The sequence below is a fragment of the Ranitomeya variabilis genome, chromosome 4 (assembly GCF_051348905.1).
Source record: "Ranitomeya variabilis isolate aRanVar5 chromosome 4, aRanVar5.hap1, whole genome shotgun sequence".
Classification (NCBI taxonomy): Eukaryota; Metazoa; Chordata; class Amphibia; order Anura; family Dendrobatidae; genus Ranitomeya; species Ranitomeya variabilis.
The window spans coordinates 589,233,435-589,252,073 of NC_135235.1; the positions used below are offsets into that span (position 1 = coordinate 589,233,435).

The following is an 18,639-nucleotide window of genomic DNA, read 5'->3' on the forward strand; positions in this document are numbered from 1 at the left end:
GCTTGTAAGGGCCAAGGATATTGCAATCCCCCAGCCTAAAAATAGCAGCCCGCTGCTGCCCAGAAAAGGAACATCTATTAGGTGCAAAAATTCTAGCGCTTTATTCAGCTCTTCCAACTTGCCCTGTAGTGATGGCAAGTGGGGTCCATAATAGTGGGGTTGCTGTCACCTTTGTATTGTCAGGTGACATAAAGCCCACGGATCAGTAATGGAGAGGTGTCTACAAGACACCTAACCATCCATTACTAATCCTATAGTTGAATTGTAAATAAAGACACAGCCAAAATAAAATATTTTATTAGAAATAAAAAAACACAACTTTTTTATTTAAAAATAACAGAACACAGATACTCACCAAACGCCTAATCCACCGAAGCTCTCATCTTCTGTAATAAAGCAAAAAACTACAATTTCCCTCACCTGTCTGTCGTTCTGACCCACGCCGTAATCCATGTCTGGGGGAAATAGGGATTTTTGTGTACTCACCGTAAAATCCTTTTCTCCGAGCCAATCATTGGGGGACACAGACCGTGGGTGTTATGCTGCTGCCACTAGGAGGCTGACACTAAGTTGAAACAAAAAGTTAGCTCCTCCTCTGCAGTATACACCCTCCTGCTGGCTCCCAGAGAACCAGTTCAGTGCAAAAGCAGTAGGAGATCATTAACATCATATCAGAGTACAACACATCAAATTAAAGAAAAAACAAACGCAAGCCAAAAGATTAACAGGGTGGGTGCTGTGTCCCCCAATGATTGGCTCGGAGAAAAGGATTTTACGTTGAGTACACAAAAATCCCTATTTCTCCTTCGTTTCATTGGGGGGGACACAGACCGTGGGACATCCAAAAGCAGTCCCTGGGTGGGGAATCACATCACAGATCGAACCCCATGTACCAACTGACCAAAGTTGCGCTACCGCCGCTTGCAGAATACGTCTGCAAGGGGCCGCATGTGCAGAAGTCTGACAGTGTAGGCTGTATCAATTTGCAGCCTTGCAGACCTGTTCTGCTGACGCCTGATGCCGAATGTCACAAAAAGAACATCCACCGACTGATTAGAGTGTGCCTTAATCCCCACTGGGATAAGCTGGTCTCTGATGCAGTAGGACTTCTGAAAAACCAAGTGAATCCATTTGGTATTGTGGTCCTGTAGCGGCTAAACCCTACCTGAGACCCTCAGGAAGCACAAATAGGGCGCCCGACTTACTGAAGGGCACAGTCTTTGAGATGCACCTTCTGAGAGCCCTTACTACGTCCAGGGTGCGAGGAGCTCATTCCACCCGAAGTACCGCTGCTGGACAAAAAGAGAGAAGGACAAAGTCCTCGTTAAAGGTGGAAAGACACGAACACCTTGGAAAACAGAGAACGTAGATGATTCGATGGCCACCTTGTCCTGGGAGAAAATCAGGAAAGGCACTCAACCGGACAGAGTGGCTAGCTCTGAGACTTGTCTGATAGACATCACTGCGACAAGAAAAAACGACTTTCAGAGACTTCCTGCAACGGTTCGAAAGGCGTCTGCTAAAGAGCACCCGGGACCAATATAAGGTCCCAGGCCTCTAACGGCATTATATAGGGGAATACCACATGGGAGCCTCCCTGAAAGAAAATGCTCACTTACAGGATGGAAGTAATCCTGCGCTGGAATAAAACAGATAAAGAGCTGAGAGCCAAACCTGATTCCAGACCAGTCTGGAGAAATTCCCAAAATTGAAGGAACAGAGAAGACATGAGGACGTCCGCGGTGCCTGCACCATGGGGAAAAAGGTTATCAGGTGTGCTGATAGATGCTAGCTGATGCAGGCTTCCCACGCTAATCATGGTGGGAAACCCCTGATGACAGAACCCAGCTTGAAATCGCTCGTAGGCTTCAACCGTCAAGCTATTAAACACAGGGTCCCCGATTTCTCAAAAAAGGACAATGGCAGAGCAGATCTAGATGATCCGGCAGTCGCCACGGGACATCGGCGACTTTCTGCACTAGATCTGCATATCACACCCAGCGTGGCGAAGCCTGGGCGACAAGGATTACTGGAGTCCCCTCCGCTTAGATTTTCCTGATGACCCTCGGAAGTAAAGAAAGTGGAGAAAAAACACGTATGGAAATCGAAACTGAAGCCACGGAGAGATCCGTGCATGCACCTTGAAGTCTAGAGATCCCGAGACCGAGCTCTGAAGTGGAGTATCTTGGCGTTCAATCTTGAAGCCATCAGATCCACGTCCGAAGTCCTTAAACAAATACATATCTGTCAAAAGCCCAGTTTTTTTTTTTTTTTATGCCTTGGATATGGACTGCTGAAAATATCAAGTGGTTCCTCTCTGCCCATCAGAGAATATGGGCTACCTCGTGCATGGCCACCCTGCTGCGGGTTACCCCCTTTAATGATTGATACATGCGACAGCCATGGCTTTGTCCAATTGAATTCGGATGGGGTGACCCGCCAGGAGATAATGGAACTGGTGCAGAGCTATCCTGATTGCTCGGATTTCCCAGACATTAATTGGAAGGCTCGACTCCTGAGTTGACCAGCGCCCCTGAGCCATGAGGTGACGAAGACTACTCCCCAGCCAAGGAGACTGGCATCGGTAGTCACCACTAGCCATTAAACCGTGAGAAAGAATTTTCCCTGGAAGAGAGAAGACCTCAATGTCCACCACTTGAGAGGTTTCCTGACCCGCCGGGGCAAGCGGCACCGGCGATCGAGGGAGAACGGGTTCAAGCTGCAGGGGACGGAGATGCAGCTGAACGAAAACAGACCGCTTTAATTGCTGCCACCATTTTTCCCCAGTGCCTTCACAGCAAACCAGATAGAATGATGGGATGAGTGGCTAAGTGCGCGGGCTCCCTGTTGAAGGGCTCGGACCTTGTCCTGAGGGAGAATCACTAACCCACGGAGGTATCCAGGGTCATTCCTAAAAAGGATATCCACTGGGCTGGAACGAGGGAAGACCTGTATACGTTTATCAGTGAGCTCCGGTGAGGAAGAGTATCGCCAGTGATGCGAAGGCACTTCGCGCAGTCCTGGAAGGACGGCCCCTAATGAGGTCGTCTGAGTAGGGCAGCACAATCACGACCCGAGAGTGCAAGATGGACGAGATGGCCGTCATGACTTTCGAGAGCACTATGTGAACTGAAAATGCTGTTCGGGAATGGTGAAGAACAGGAATGTCTAGAGAGGGCAAATTCGGAATATGGAGGAAAGCATCCCGTTGTCGATGGATGCTAGAAACGCTTCTCTTTTACTGACGAGTTTGCATGATCCTTGGTAGGAGCTGATCCCGAGATTCCAGCGCCGCAAAGCTGTAGTACTAACCACTGAATCAACGTGCTGAGAAAGGATTTCCCCTGCGTTAGAGATGGAGGAATCATCCGAGTCAGGCTGGCGAAGACCCTGACTGATAGAGGAAAGATCATGAAGGGACTGTATCGCTGTCACTAGTGACGCCATGGCCTGTGACAGTGACGAAAACCAGTCCGGGGGTCCCAGCCCCAGCAAAATGAGGCTGTACCACAGAATACCCCATGACACATTAATCCAATGCATCCTTTGCAGGGAAACCAATGGTGCCTCAGGGTCAGAGCACTTTCCCAGGACTGTTGTCCAAGGGTGCTGCAGATCCGAGAAACTATGGTGGGATTTTGATCCCAAGACCACATGCAGCCAAAGTAATAACCGAACTTCAAACAGGTTCGAGTAGAAACCCTTTGAGCTTTTCGTGAATCTGTGGTGTCCGAAGTAGGATTTGTTGTTGACGCCAAAAAAAAAAAGACATCTAAGCCTTGCTGCGGAAAAAATTTGCTCTTTCCTCGCGTAGCATCAGAGACAAGCTTCACTCTAAATAAACGGCCACTCTAGTAAGGAAGAGATGCCAGAGACTTTTTGCACACAGAGTCCGTTTTCTATTCACTGAGCCATAATGTCCTTCTGAACGTGATGGCCTTGGCTGCTGATAGTGGAGCACAGCTAGCCGCATCCAAAGAGGCGTCCAGGAGACCATGGCTTTAGCTACACCCACCGCGGCAAACAATAGATAGTGCTGAACCCGAGGCCTCAAAGACAGAGCGAGTCAGATTCTCTGAAGAGTCCGTGGTGAAGATCCATCCGGCTAGGATAGAAGCATTCTGAATACCAGACAAAATACTGTCGGGTTCACAGCAGGAGATTCAGCTCAATCTTTCCGCAGATCAGCTGAAACAGGGGGTACCTCGCACGAGAAGCTTCTGACCTGTGAGGCGTTTATCAGGTCACTCTCAGCGCCGGTTAAGTATAACCCGGACCACCAGGTGAATGGTAAACGCTGTATGAGGGTGATTAGTCCTCTTGAAGGGACTGTGTGTTCGGGGACTGAACCGGAATCCTCGTCAACCTTAAGAGTCTGATTGACGGTCTCAATAAGAGAGTCCCCCATTTTCTGGAACTCTGGCGAGTGCAGATCCGGGAAAACATCCAATTCAAACTCAGTCTTGTTCTGCAAATCTCTGGTGAGGGAGAGAGAGAAACAGAGCTCATGTATACCAAGGACCAAGATTGCTCGGGTATTCGTACCACAAATCTGATTTCTAGACGCCTGTACGTTTCTAGAATACTTGAGGCCACTGCTAGCCGATGACTCCCATGTAGGAGAGGATCCATTTATATCAGACCTGCTCACGCTCCGATCCACAGAGGAATCATGGAGGGATTCAATCTCTTTGGCCAGAAAAGCCATGGATTGCTACAGTGACGCAGCCCACTTAGGGGAACTAGGTACACTGGGATTGGGGCGGCGGAGGGCTCCTGAACACATTTGAGGTCGCAGGCTTTGCAAATTAAATAAGACTTCTAGTCTTATTAGACCCTATGGGAGCTTGGACCGTGACAAGGTGTCATGGCGCCTTTAAGACCGGGAAATACTACAGGGGGAAACTGCAGGGGGAGAGAGCACTGCTTCCTTACCTGGGTACTGATGTTCCTGGAGTCCGCATTGGATTATCGCAATGTTTTTGCGCTAAGAGTTGCCTGCCAGGTCCTGTGCGGAGTGGTTGTGCTCCTGTAATGCAAAGCCGTCGCCCCTGTGTGACCCGTCCGGGTGGACCAAGATGGCCACCGGGAATTGCAGAGGTGGTAAAGTCTCCCATAAAGCGAGAGGTGCCAATACGGGGCGGAGCCACAGCCACAATGTCATTTAGTGGGCGGAGCCTCGTGACGTCCATGAATAGGCCCAAGCCGGGACCTAAATTTCTGCAGCCGGCGGGAGCCTTACCAGGGGTTGAGTGAAGGGGCGTTGGGGGGGGGGGGGGGGGGGATTATGGCGAGAAAAGCGAGTGCTCTTATCCCAAGCGAGAAGCGCCAGAAAAGTGGACGGAGCCTCCTTAGTGCGCCATAGTGCTTCCGGGATGCGGCCTACACATCGGCCAAAGCCGGGGGCAAAATTTTTTCTAGCCGCCCAGCGCCGATGGAAAAAGGGATACAGAAGTGTGCCCTCGCTGCCAGAACGAGCCCCCTCGTCAGCGTTGCCCCAGACCGCCTGTCCAGAGCCCTCCAGCCCCGGCACTTACCCGGAGAAGCTGCCAGGTGGCAGGTAACACAGCATGCGGCAGGTGCTGAAGTCCACTTGCTGCCGCTGCTGGTCTTGGACGGTGCAGGGATAAAGGGATCACCCTCAATCCACCATCCCTTTAATAGGGAGGTGGAGAGGGACCGTCCGCCTCCTTGTACCATCCGCTTTAACAGTGGTGGTGCAGTGGGGGCTGCTCAGACACCACGAGGTGGGCCTCTGTACATCCAAAGGGTTAATCACCTAGGATGGGACAGGGCTGAATGTCCAGCAATAGGCCTAGCTGCGGAAGAGGGTATATGGAGGCGACACTCCATGTGCTCGTCCGTTGAAGGTGTGGGGAGATCGGTGCCCTTGAAGGGTCCCGTCGCCCCTAAGAATCAGCTCAGGCGTGGCATCCCACGTCGCAGGAGAGGATACGGGAGGCGACACTCCGTGCTCGCCTATTGATGGTTCGGGGAGATTGGAACCTTGAAAGGATGCGTCGCCCCATTCGTCCGTGGAAAAAATAAAAATCAAAAACGTAACAAGTCAAAATTGAAAAGTAAAATAATAAAGAGTTTTTGGTACTGAAGAGCAGACCCGTCCGTGTGCCTCCTACGGACACTAAGCAAGAACTGGTTCTCTGGGAGCCAGAAGAGGAAGAGCTAACTCTTTTTGTTTTAACTTACTGTCAGCCTCCTAGTGGCAGCAGCAGCATAACACCCACGGTCTGTGTCCTCCAATGAGGCGAAGGAGAAAAACAGTTTTCAACCTGGACGGTGCCAAGATGCGACCATCCAGGCTGAGAACCACTGCTGACTGAACTGCTGCGAGCATGGCGTCAGTGACCGGCGGTGACGTCATTGAGGTTACCTCCGGTCACTGAGGCTGCGTTCCCAACAGAGCCGAACTGCTGTGACCTCGGTGAGATCCCTGCTAGCACCGTGAGAAAAACTCATCAGAGAAAATAAGTTTGCAAACAGTACAGAAATTGGACTGCACAGGACTGGGGTAAAGGTTATTTTCCCTCATGAAGCCCCTTTCAGACTGTTTGGGACATCTGGAAGAATAATTGACCACAGAAGAAAAGGTGAGCGCTACCATGAGTCCAGAGCCATGCCAACAGTAAAGCATCCTGAGACCATTGATGTGTGGGGGCTTTTCATCCACGGAGGGGGCTCAATCTCAGTTTTGCTTTAGAACACGGCCATGAATAAAGAATGGGATCTAACATCCTGAAAGAGCAGCTTCTCTTCCAGCAAGATGGAGACCTTCTCACCAGGCAAAAGTGATAACTTTAAGTGTCTCGGTGATCAAAACATTGAACTTGTGTCCATGAGCAGGAAACTTCCCAGATCTTAATCTCATTGAGAACCGGTGATCAAACCTAAAAAAGTTTGATGACAAACATAACACAAAAATTGTGATAAACTCCAAGCACCGATGACACAAGAATGGGTGGTCATCACTCAGGATTGTGCCCAGTAGCCGATATCTAGCTGCCAGGGAGAAGGGCAGAAGTCTTGAAAAATAAGGAAGAACTTAAAGTGTGCACGTACCCTTATACTCCAGAGCTGTACTCACTATTCTGCTGGCTGAAAGTCAGCAAGTTTGAAGCCAGACACTCACTCACATCTTAGCTATGCTACAATAATGCTGCGGGGCGGGGGGTGGGGGGGGAGGCAGATAGTTTTTTCTATAACAGATGACTGATGTAGGAATACCTGATCTATAGAATACAAATGAGAATAGCAAACCCTGAACAAAGTAACAGCAACGAATGGGAACTGAAACTTAACATTTAATATACATGATTAAAAAGTGGTCGCCTGGTGAAACATATAAACAAGACAGAGTATATTAGAACCAAAGAGTGTGAATTCATTCAAAAAGGGTAGATCATACAATGAAAACAATCACAAGCTGTTCATTAATCTGTGTAAATGTGCAATCAAAACATAACAGATTGCTAAATAAATGCAGTTATCTCAATGTCGGTCACAATATCATAAGGAAATCAATAGAAATCTGCAAGAAGAGAATAAATGCAGTCAGTCTGTAACCACATTCAAGGCTGCAACAGGCTGCTAGATAGATATAATAATGTCAAGGTTAATCACCATAGAGCAAATAAGCAGCAGATGCTTATGCTTTATGTTCCTATGCTGCCACTACATATACATTGAGTTTTAATATATAATTTTAATAATATTAACGTTAAGTTTTAGTTCCCATTTTTTGCTGTTACTTAGTCTTGTGGAATTATTGGAACCCTTCTTAATTTGGGATGCTAGTGTAGTTTCTACAAAACCCTGAACAAGCAGCGATCACCGGAAGAATTCAGCCTAGTTAGTCTGACAACTTTAGGTGGTGGCGTATCAGAAATTCTGGGTAATGAAACTAGTTTAGTTTTAACACTTACCGGTGGATTCAGTACTGGACACAAAACTGATTTTGTCCCTTGAGTTGATTTTGCTTCCATTTGTTATCCCTGAGGGTCCTGCAGCTACCGGGAAAAAAGAAAAATAAAAGAACTTAGAGGAGGTTAACCACTGGAGAGCTGCATCCAGGATTGTAATGTTAGGCACCCCGGGAGTCTGTGTACTGACAAACTGTACTGTGCTTAATTTCCCCTTTGGTGCAGCTGCAAAGAACCATTTCCTGCTTTTATAAACGAACAAAAATGAAAAATCCCTTTAAGTGGGTTGTCCACTACTTATAGCGTATCTGGAGTATATCTCAAGAGAACAGCACAAATCCGTCTACTATGTAGTGGCTGTTCCTACAGAACGGCATCTCTTGAGTCGTATAGTAGTAGAGCTGCAGCACTGGGGAGCGGCCACTACACAGTAGATGGAGCCATGCTGTTCTGCTCCATACAGTTTACATTACAAAGGAGTTACCTATCCAATAATTAGGTCGTCAATAACAATGTAGAGGATGAACCCGTTAATATCTTCCATTAACATCGGTCCTTCACAGCTCTTAGGACTCCCTGGATGATTATGATCACAGCTGTCTCATGGTTCAGTCTTTAATATTGGCTACGGTAGCATGCCCATGGCATCTTACCTCCTTCCATTTGTCCATGCACACTTGTGTTCTCAGCGGGTTTGGTCTTCTTGGATTTCTAGAAGTACAGAGTATTTCAGCATTATATACAAATGAAAAAAATATATAATATAAATATGATATAATAAACACACACACACACACAACTATGCAAAGGTTTTAAGCAGGTTAGGAAAAAGTACCACAACCTAAAAAAAATAAAAAAAAAGTGTTAATATGCAAAGTGAATGCACAAAAGAGAAATCTAAAATCACATCAATATTTGGTGTGACTGCTCTTTGCTTTTAGCTGTTCGAGATACACTTGTGACTTGCACAAAATGTTTTTCATGAACTCAGCAGGGAGGTTGTTCCAAACATCTTGGAGAAGTAACCACAGATCTTCTGCGGATGTCGCTTGTGTAAATCCTTGTGTCTCCTCATGTGATCCCAGACAGACTGGATGATGTGAGGTCAGGGCTCTGTGGGGCCGTATCATCACTTCCAGGACTCATTGTTCTTAATGACATTGGCTGTATGTTTGGGGTTGTAGTTCTGCTGCAGAATACATTTAGAGCTGCTGCCATTTGTCTTCACCTCAGATTCTATGTTTTTATGTATAGCTGAGTCACTTGTGCTCCCTTCTATGATGAAGGCATGGCATCATGTGAAGTAAGTATCGTGTCTTTCTTCTGCTGTGGTAAATTTCCTTGGCCATTTGATTCTTCAAAAGAACTTGTACAGCACATGTTCAGACCCCAGTCTGATTTGAATTCTAGGTTTGGGAAAGGCCTTGCTGATGCAGTGTAACTACCTTGTTGCTGTGCTCAGTTTTCTCATGGTGTTTGACCTGTGACATGAAACGGTCTTCCACATCCTCACCTTTGCAGCTGAGTTTGTCTGTTCCTCACCCAGTCTTAAGTCTCCTACACAGCTGTTTCTGGTACAGTTAATGACAGTTTCAATCTACATCTGAAAATGATGATCATTTTCTCCCCATTGGTATAATTGGTTGATTATATATTGTTACATCCTTTTCTGTTATCAACATCCTATAACGATCTTCGTTATGTCACTTTATGGCCAAAACATAGCTACTCATCCCAGAATGAAGAGCACAGAACGATGTTAGAGAAGTATGGCTATTGTAAAATTTTAGCTTTCTAAATTGAGCACTTCTCTCAAATTTTAAAGAAGCTGTGAAGAACAGTCTTTAGTGGGCACAGCCCAGAGAGTCATCCTGCACCTCCTCACCTTCTCCATCTTGGCTCTTAGCCGTCGTTCTTCCATCTTCCTCCTCAGTAATTCTACTTCGTCTTTATCTCCATTTAACAGAATGACATCGTCGTCCGTGAAGTTCGCTCCACACTAAAGACGAGGAGATAGAAAAAAATTAATCAATGTACATGCTCCCTCATTCCCCGATAAAGATGGACCAACATCTGCAGCTCCATCACCTGTGCAACCTTGCAAATACTGTATTAGCATTACTGAGTCTCATACTGCTCTTATACCAAGAGCAGCATTCAGACTTCAGCTGCTTCCTGCTAACATCGGGCTCTAGACTTTAGTAAGCACATTAAGGGGTACAAAATTTACGGGTCCCCAATACAGCTGACATGGATGGAAATGCCTGCACAAACAATCACTAAGCAGCCTCAGCCACTAGTGAGGATTTTCAGCTATTTTCTGAGTACTAAGTCATTAAACGTAGGCCAAAGGGGATCAAGAAGCATCAGAACTAGTGTTGAGCATTCCGATACCGCAAGTATCGGGTATCGGCCGATACTTGCGGTATCGGAATTCCGATACCGGGATTCCGATACTTGCCGCGTATCGGATACCGGAATCGGAAGTTCCAAGATTCAAAATGCAGAAATTCAGCCAATGAGAATGATTCCAAGTGTGGGCACATCCTGTTCAGCATGGAGGGCATGAAACTACTGGCATGGCTGTGATTGGCTGCTGAAATGATGTCATGATGCAGTTTAAAAGTCGCTGGCGCCATTTTGCGATCACTCTGCTGTGAATTCAGTTAGTGACAGGACGCTGTTTGCTGACTGAGGGACAGTTTAGAGATAGCGATTTGCTTCTTTGTGCTTTCCAAAGGCTAATTTAGCAACCGCTGTGTTCACCTACTATTCACCTTGCTTTTGCCTTGTAGCGCTGTTTTCACAGCGATCTGCAAGGTCTGTGTGTGTGTGTGTGTGTGTGTGTGTGTGTGTGTGAGTGCAGCCCACTCTCTAGTCTGAGTGCAGCCACATAGGCCATCCATAGCTGGTTGTATTCAGTTCAGGGAGGGTGGTTCATTGCCTCATACTGTTCTTTTTTTTTTTTTTTTTTTTCAAGTAGTGTAGTCTGCTGCTAATTTATTCAAAAAAATCCTATTAGTGTCTTTCCACCCGTCTCCAGCTAATTTGTGGAAAAACACTACATGGGATAACGTAGAGGAGGGTTTTTGGGCCTTGCAGCGCCGTTTACGGCTGTCTGCACGGTCTCCGTGTGACTGCAGCTCGCCCTGTAGTCTGTGAGCAGCCGTAGCCTGGTTGTCTCCAGCTCAGGGTTGTTCACTGCGTCATACCGCCAAATCAATTTTCATTTTGTTTTAAGTAGTGCAGGCTGCTGCACATTTTTTCAAAAAATTCCTATTAGTGTCTTTCCACCCGTCTCCAGCTAACTTGTGGAAAAACACTACATAGGATAAAGTAGAGGAGGGTTTTTGGGCCTTGTAGCGCCGTTTACGTCTGTCTGCACGGTCTCCGTGTGACTGCAGCTCTATCCGTTGTCAGTTCAGCCCCCAAAAAATAAATAAATAATAAAGTTCACCAAACACACCAGTTACACCACTTTACATTTGTGTAGGCCACATTAGCTCATATTAAAGTCTAGTCCACACTTTAGAAAATTAGTGTTTCTTATACCTGTTAGGAGGAGTTGCTCAGGAATAAGCACACAAAGCCGTTAGTACTTTTCTGCTTATCTTTATCAGTCAACCAAGATGAAGAAGGCAGTGAGTAAGGCACGTGGGCGTGGGCGCGGAGCAGGGAGGGGACGTGGGGATTCTGTGCCTGCTGCGGGCACCGGTGACTCATCAGCACCCACATTCACCAGGCAACAGTCGTTCATGCGCAGCTTTGTGTCAGAGCGCCGTACACCGCTGCTGCGTGAAGAACAAATTGAAGCCGTTGTCGGATGGATGGCAGCTAATGCATCAACTTCAATTAGTGCCACATCCTCTCAGACACAGAGCACTGGAGAGCAGCCATCTGTCTCTTCACCACCTGCCAAATTGCCCAGGCAGACAGAGAGCCCAGGACAGGAGCCGTCTCTACTTCTGTTCTCTGAATCTCTTGGCTTGGAAACAGGGGGCCAGCCAAGCAGCATTGGAGAAATGGAAGAGGAGGCAGGGTGCAGTGATGCCCAACAGCTTTTTCTCTCTTCCTCTGAAGAGGCGGGTGGGCCAGTGGCTCTGGTCACCACATCGCAGGCCGCATCAGCTGATGATGACACTCAGGTGCCACTTACTGGTGCGTGCTCTGCTGCTGAGACTACCCAGGAGGAGCAGTTGGGGGCAGAGGGTAGTGTAGATGATGAGGTCCTTGACCCATCTTGGCGTGAGGGACAGGAAGGTGGTGGGAGCAGCTCTGAGGAAGAGATTCCCCGTACGGCCCAAAGAGGGAGAGGGAGGGGGAAGACTGCGGATCCTGCAGCCTCCGCTTTGGCACCCGTTAGGAGCATGTCTCTTCCAAAAGCCAAAAAGGGCGCTCCCAAGACTTGCAGTGCCTGGTCCTTTTTTGACACAGTTGCAGATGACATTTGCTATGTCAGATGCAAGGTGTGTCATCAAAAAGTCAAAAGAGGGAAAAATGTCAGCAACCTCAATACCTCCAACATGTGGAAACATGTGCGCAACAGGCACCCGGCGGAGTTAGAAAAACACACTGAAGAGCTAGGCCAACCAACAGCGGCAGCTACCACCTCTTCAGCTCGTGTTGCCTCTTCCTCTAGCTCACACGCAGCTGGTTCGGCTTCCTCCCAGGATCGCCGTGGAAGAACCTCTGGCCCTGTTGTCCAGAGACCCGCTGTAATTCCACCCGCAGCACCACTTTCCCAGTCATCCACACACTCCCAGCCCACTCTACAGCCATCGGTAGTACAGGCATGGGAGAAAAGGCGGCCTTTCTCGTCAAACCACCCACGAGCACAGGCTCTGACTGCAGGCATTGCCAAACTTCTGTCACTGGAAATGCTGTCATTCAGGCTGGTGGAGACTGACAGCTTCCGTGACTTGATGTCATTGGCAGTCCCACAGTACAATGTGCCCAGCCGCTTTTACTTCAGCAGGCAAGCCGTCCCTGCCCTGCACAAGCATGTGGAGGGACACATAAAACACGCGCTACTGAACGCCGTCAGTAGCAAGGTCCACCTCACCACCGATGCGTGGACCAGTCAACATGGACAGGGGCGATACCTTTCCCTCACTGCCCATTGGGTTAATGTCGTTGAGCCGGGTACAGACCGTGCGAGTGGCGCAGGACGTGTCCTGCCCACTCCAAGGATTGCAGGAATCCATTCTGTACGCATTGACTCCTCCTCTTACACCAGTTCCTCAGAATCATCGCTGCAGGAGCCGTCACAGTCCACCTCCACATGGACCCGTGATGAACGTGTACCTGTTACGACCGACATGAGCACAGCCGTGGCCAAACGTCAACAGGCCGTGTTGAAATTAATTTTTTTGGGGAATCGTAGCCACACAGCGCAGGAGCTCTGGAATGCCATCAAGCAGGAGAGCGATGTGTGGTTTGTGCCAGCGAATCTCCAGCCAGGCATGGTAGTGTGTGATAATGGCCGAAATCTGGTGGCAGCTCTGGGCCTCGGCAACCTCACTCACATCCCATGTCTGGCACATGTGCTCAATTTGGTCGTGCAGAGCTTTTTGAGGGACTATCCGGATCTTGATGCACTGCTGCACAAGGTCCGCCTAGAGTGTGCTCACTTGCGGCGTTCCAGCACGGCAAAAGCGCGCATTGCGGCTCTGCAGCGCCGACACCGCCTGCCGGAACATCGCATCATATGTGACCTACCTACCAGGTGGAATTCCACGTTACATATGTTGGAGCGGTTGTGTGAGCAGCAGCAAGCTGTAATGGAGTACCAGCTGCTTCAGGCGCAAAAAAGTCGCAGTCAGCGCCGTACAGACTTCACAACCACAGAGTGGGCCACTATGAATGACGTCTGCCAGGTTTTGCGTCCCTTTGATTATTCCACGCGGATGGCGAGTGCAGATGATGCACTAGTCAGCATGACTGTCCCCCTTATCTGCCTGCTTGAAAAATCACTGCAAGCGCTAAGGGATGATGTTGTGGAAGAGGTGGAGGATGAGGATTCACCATTTCCATCATCTTCTGGACAGTCAGCGCCACGTGGTTCCTCACAAACGCGTAGGCAGGGGACAGTTTGTGAGGAGGATGAGGAGGAGTCAATGGAGGAGGAAGACATCCGTCCAGAGGAGGGAGTTACCGAATTGTCCAGTACTCAGTGTGTACAGCGAGGGTGGGGTGATGACGAGCGGGCAGAGACCACGCCTCCAGCAGGGGACAGCGTTTCTTGGGCAGTTGGCAGTCTGCAGCACATGGTGGATTACATGCTGCAGTGCCTGAGAAACGACCGCCGCATCGCCCACATTCTCAACATGTCTGATTATTGGGTGTTCACCCTCCTCGATCCTCGCTACCGGGACAACGTAGAAAGCCTCATCACACCGTTGAACCGGGAGCGAAAATGCGGGAGTACCAAGACACACTGGTCAATTCCATCATCTTCTCCATTCCAACTGAGAGAAGTGCTGCTAGTGCATTCCAAAGCAGCTCAGTGCGTCCAGGCAGTGGTGGAGGCTCTGCACAAAGAGGGAGCAGAAGCAGTGCCTCTGCCCAAGGCAAGACCAGTATGGCCCAACTGTGCCACAGTTTTCTGTGCCCCCCACAAAAGTCTACACCATCACAGACGGCTCCAGTCAGCAGGAGGCAACGGTTCCGTCAGATGGTGACAGACTACATGTCTTGCCCTCTTGCTGTACTCCCAGACGGCTCTTCCCCTTTCAAGTTTTGGGTCTCAAAGCTGGATATATGGCCAGAGCTAAGCCAGTATGCATTGGAGGTGCTGTCTTGCCCTGCGGCCAGTGTATTATCGGAACGTGTCTTTAGTGCTGCAGGTGGTGTACTAACTGACCGTCGCATGCGACTATCCTCCGATAACGTTGACCGGCTTACTTTCCTGAAAATGAACAAGGCCTGGATCTCGCAGGAATTTGCCACTCCTCCTCCTGATTAAATAATTAGGTCACTGTATACGTTATCCAGGTCTCCTGTTGTGTTCATCTTTCTACCACCTGAACTTAAATTCCTGGGCTCCAACACCGCCAGTTGAGGCTCAGAAGTGCCGTCTGCACAGTCAAAACATACGACCCAGTGTTATTGGGTTTCAGTAACGTCAGCTGATCCCCAGCTGTGTAGCCGGCAATGTGTCATGCGACTGCCACGCTGACACAACAACTGAAATGTAAGGGAATCTGTCCCCCCCCCCAAGGCGTTTGTTACTGAAAGAGCCACCTTGTGCAGCAGTAATGCTGCACAAGGAAAAGGTAGCTATTTTGGTTTAGCTCCTTGCACACGCAGAACTTAACACTTATAAAATGTGTCCACTGATACCGTAAAACCGTCCCGGAGGTGGGACTTTCCTTCGTAATATGACGCAGCACAGCCGTCATTCCTACCCCCCCGGCGCTGCGCCCCGGCTCCTCAGCGTTGTTTGATTCCGTCCAGGAGCCTGCGCTGTTATGTTATCCCGTGGCCAGGCACACTTAGCGCTGCCCGTCTTCTGGCATCATTTGGTGTCAGGATGGCTGCGCCTGTGCGGCCGCGCTGGCCGAGAGCCCGCCTCGCAGTGTCTTCTGATTTAATCCCACTGGGGGCCTGGGATCCATGGACATGCGCATTGCATATCTGAACCTCCACCTCTCACTCATCTCCCTATGGCTTCTTCAGACTGTTCGGTGTCAGCTGGTCCCTAATAGCATGCCACGGTCGTGACACCGCACAGTCTTAAGAAGCCGTAGGGAGGGGAGTGAGAGGCGAGGATATGCACTGCGCATGGCCATGGATCCCAGGCCCCCAGTGGGATAAAATCAGAAGACACTGCGAGGCGGGCTCTCGTCCAGCGCGGCCGCACAGGCGCAGCCAGCCTGACACCAAATGATGTCAGAAGATGGGCAGCGCTAAGTGTGCCTGGCCAAGGGATAACTTAACAGCGCAGGCTCCGGGACGGAATCAAACAACGCTGAGGAGCCGGGGCACGGCGCCGGGGGGGTAGGAATGACGGCTGTGCTGCGTCATATTACGAAGGAAAGTCCCACCTCCGGGACGGTTTCACGGTTTCAGGGGACACATTTTATAAGTGTTTAGTTCTGTGTTTGCAAGGAGCGTGATGAAAAGAGCCACCTTTTCCTTTTGCATCTTTTGTGCTGCACAAGCTGGCTCTTTCAGCTACAAACGCCTTGGGGGGGGGGGGTTAAAGGTTCCCATTCGACTTTCTCAGGCTTCGGCCTACATTGTGTTCCTCTGCTTTTCCACCTGTCCCTGGGCTCCAACACCGCCAGTTGCCGTCCAGAAGTGCTGTACGCACAGTCAACAGTCCCTCCTCTGTTATTGGGGTTCAGTAACGTCAGCTGTTCCCCAGCTGTGTGTGTGGCAATCCCTCCTACCTCCTCCTACCTCCTCCTCCTCCACCTGTCCCTGGGCTCCAACACCGCCAGTTGCCGTCCAGAAGTGCTGTCCGCACAGTCCCAACAGTCCCTCCTCTGTTATTGGGGTTCAGTAACGTCAGCTGTTCCCCAGCTGTGTGTGTGGCAATCCCTCCTACCTCCTCCACCTCCCCCTCCTGTCCCTGGGCTCCAACACCGCCAGTTGCCGTCCAGAAGTGCTGTCCGCACAGTCCCAACAGTCCCTCCTCTGTTATTGGGGTTCAGTAACGTCAGCTGTTCCCCAGCTGTGTGTGTGGCAATCCCTCCTACCTCCTCCACCTCCTTCTCCTCCACCTGTCCCTGGGCTCCAACACCGCCAGTTGCCGTCCAGAAGTGCTGTCCGCACAGTCCCAACAGTCCCTCCTCTGTTATTGGGGTTCAGTAACGTCAGCTGTTCCCCAGCTGTGTGTGTGGCAATCCCTCCTACCTCCTCCACCTCCCCCTCCTGTCCCTGGGCTCCAACACCGCCAGTTGCCGTCCAGAAGTGCTGTACGCACAGTCAACAGTCCCTCCTCTGTTATTGGGGTTCAGTAACGTCAGCTGTTCCCCAGCTGTGTGTGTGGCAATCCCTCCTACCTCCTCCACCTCCCCCTCCTGTCCCTGGGCTCCAACACCGCCAGTTGCCGTCCAGAAGTGCTGTACGCACAGTCAACAGTCCCTCCTCTGTTATTGGGGTTCAGTAACGTCAGCTGTTCCCCAGCTGTGTGTGTGGCAATCCCTCCTACCTCCTCCACCTCCCCCTCCTGTCCCTGGGCTCCAACACCGCCAGTTGCCGTCCAGAAGTGCTGTACGCACAGTCAACAGTCCCTCCTCTGTTATTGGGGTTCAGTAACGTCAGCTGTTCCCCAGCTGTGTGTGTGGCAATCCCTCCTACCTCCTCCACCTCCCCCTCCTGTCCCTGGGCTCCAACACCGCCAGTTGCCGTCCAGAAGTGCTGTACGCACAGTCAACAGTCCCTCCTCTGTTATTGGGGTTCAGTAACGTCAGCTGTTCCCCAGCTGTGTGTGTGGCAATCCCTCCTACCTCCTCCACCTCCCCCACCTGTCCCTGGGCTCCAACACCGCCAGTTGCCGTCCAGAAGTGCTGTACGCACAGTCAACAGTCCCTCCTCTGTTATTGGGGTTCAGTAACGTCAGCTGTTCCCCAGCTGTGTGTGTGGCAATCCCTCCTACCTCCTCCACCTGTCCCTGGGCTCCAACACCGCCAGTTGCCGTCCAGAAGTGCTGTACGCACAGTCAACAGTCCCTCCTCTGTTATTGGGGTTCAGTAACGTCAGCTGTTCCCCAGCTGTGTGTGTGGCAATCCCTCCTACCTCCTCCACCTCCTCCACCTGTCCCTGGGCTCCAACAACGCTAGTTGCCGTCCAGAAGTGCTGTCCGCACAGAGCAAAACACCTCGCCAATGTGTTAGTCGGGTTCAGCACCGCCAGCTGTTCCCCTGCTGTGCAGCCGGCAACGTGTACTGCGACCGCCACGCAGGCACAACAAGTTAAATTTAAGGGAACCTGTCCCCCCCCCCCCCCAGGCGTTTGTTACTGAAGGAGCCACCTTGTGCAGCAGTAATGATGCAAAGGGAAAAAGTGCCTCTTTTCGTGGTGCTCCTTGCACATGCTGATCCTAACACTTATGAAAAGTGTCCCCTCCTACCGTGATACCGTCCGGTTGGTGGAACTTTCCTTTGTGATGTGACGCAGCACAGCCGTCATTCTTACCCCCTTGGCGCCGTGCGCCGCCTCCTCAGCGTTGTTTGAATCAGTCCCGGAGCCTGCGCTGTTAGGTTAGCCCTTGGCCATGCACACATTTTGCGCTGCCTGTCTTCTGACATCATTTGGTGTCAGGCTGGCTGCGCCTGTGCGGCCGCGCTGGCAGAGAGCCCGCCTCGTACTGTCTTCTGATTAAATCCCACTGGGGGCCTGAGATCCATGGACATGCGCAGTGCATATCTGAACCTCCACCTCTCACTCATCTCCCTACGGCTTCTTCAAACTGTGCGGTGTCAGCTGGTCCCTAATAGCATGCCACGGCCGTGACACCGCACAGTCAGAAGAAGCCGTAGGGAGATGAGTGAGAGGTGGAGGTTCAGATATGCACTGCGCATGTCCATGGATCTCAGGCCCCCAGTGGGATTTAATCAGAAGACAGTACGAGGCGGGCTCTCTGCCAGCGCGGCCGCACAGGCGCAGCCAGCCTGACACCAAATGATGTCAGAAGACGGGCAGCGCAAAATGTGTGCATGGCCAAGGGCTAACCTAACAGCGCAGGCTCCGGGAC

The 18,639-nt window shown here is 50.3% G+C and overlaps 1 protein-coding gene across 4 annotated transcripts in view; it reads right to left on the reverse strand.

The window, feature by feature from the left end:
* Positions 1-18,639, reverse strand: part of RTF2 (replication termination factor 2) — a 70,687-nt gene that overhangs the window by 2,957 nt on the left and 49,091 nt on the right. For 2 of the 4 annotated variants that reach the window (XM_077253148.1, XM_077253149.1), the window contains exons 6-8: positions 9,823-9,936; positions 8,591-8,648; positions 7,941-8,024 (exon numbers count right to left, since the gene is read on the reverse strand). In XM_077253148.1, coding sequence (XP_077109263.1) covers positions 7,941-8,024; positions 8,591-8,648; positions 9,823-9,936 — 256 coding nt within the window. The remainder of the gene's footprint in view (positions 1-7,940; positions 8,025-8,590; positions 8,649-9,822; positions 9,937-18,639) is intronic. The other 2 variants (XM_077253150.1, XM_077253151.1) reach the window with 1 other exon arrangement.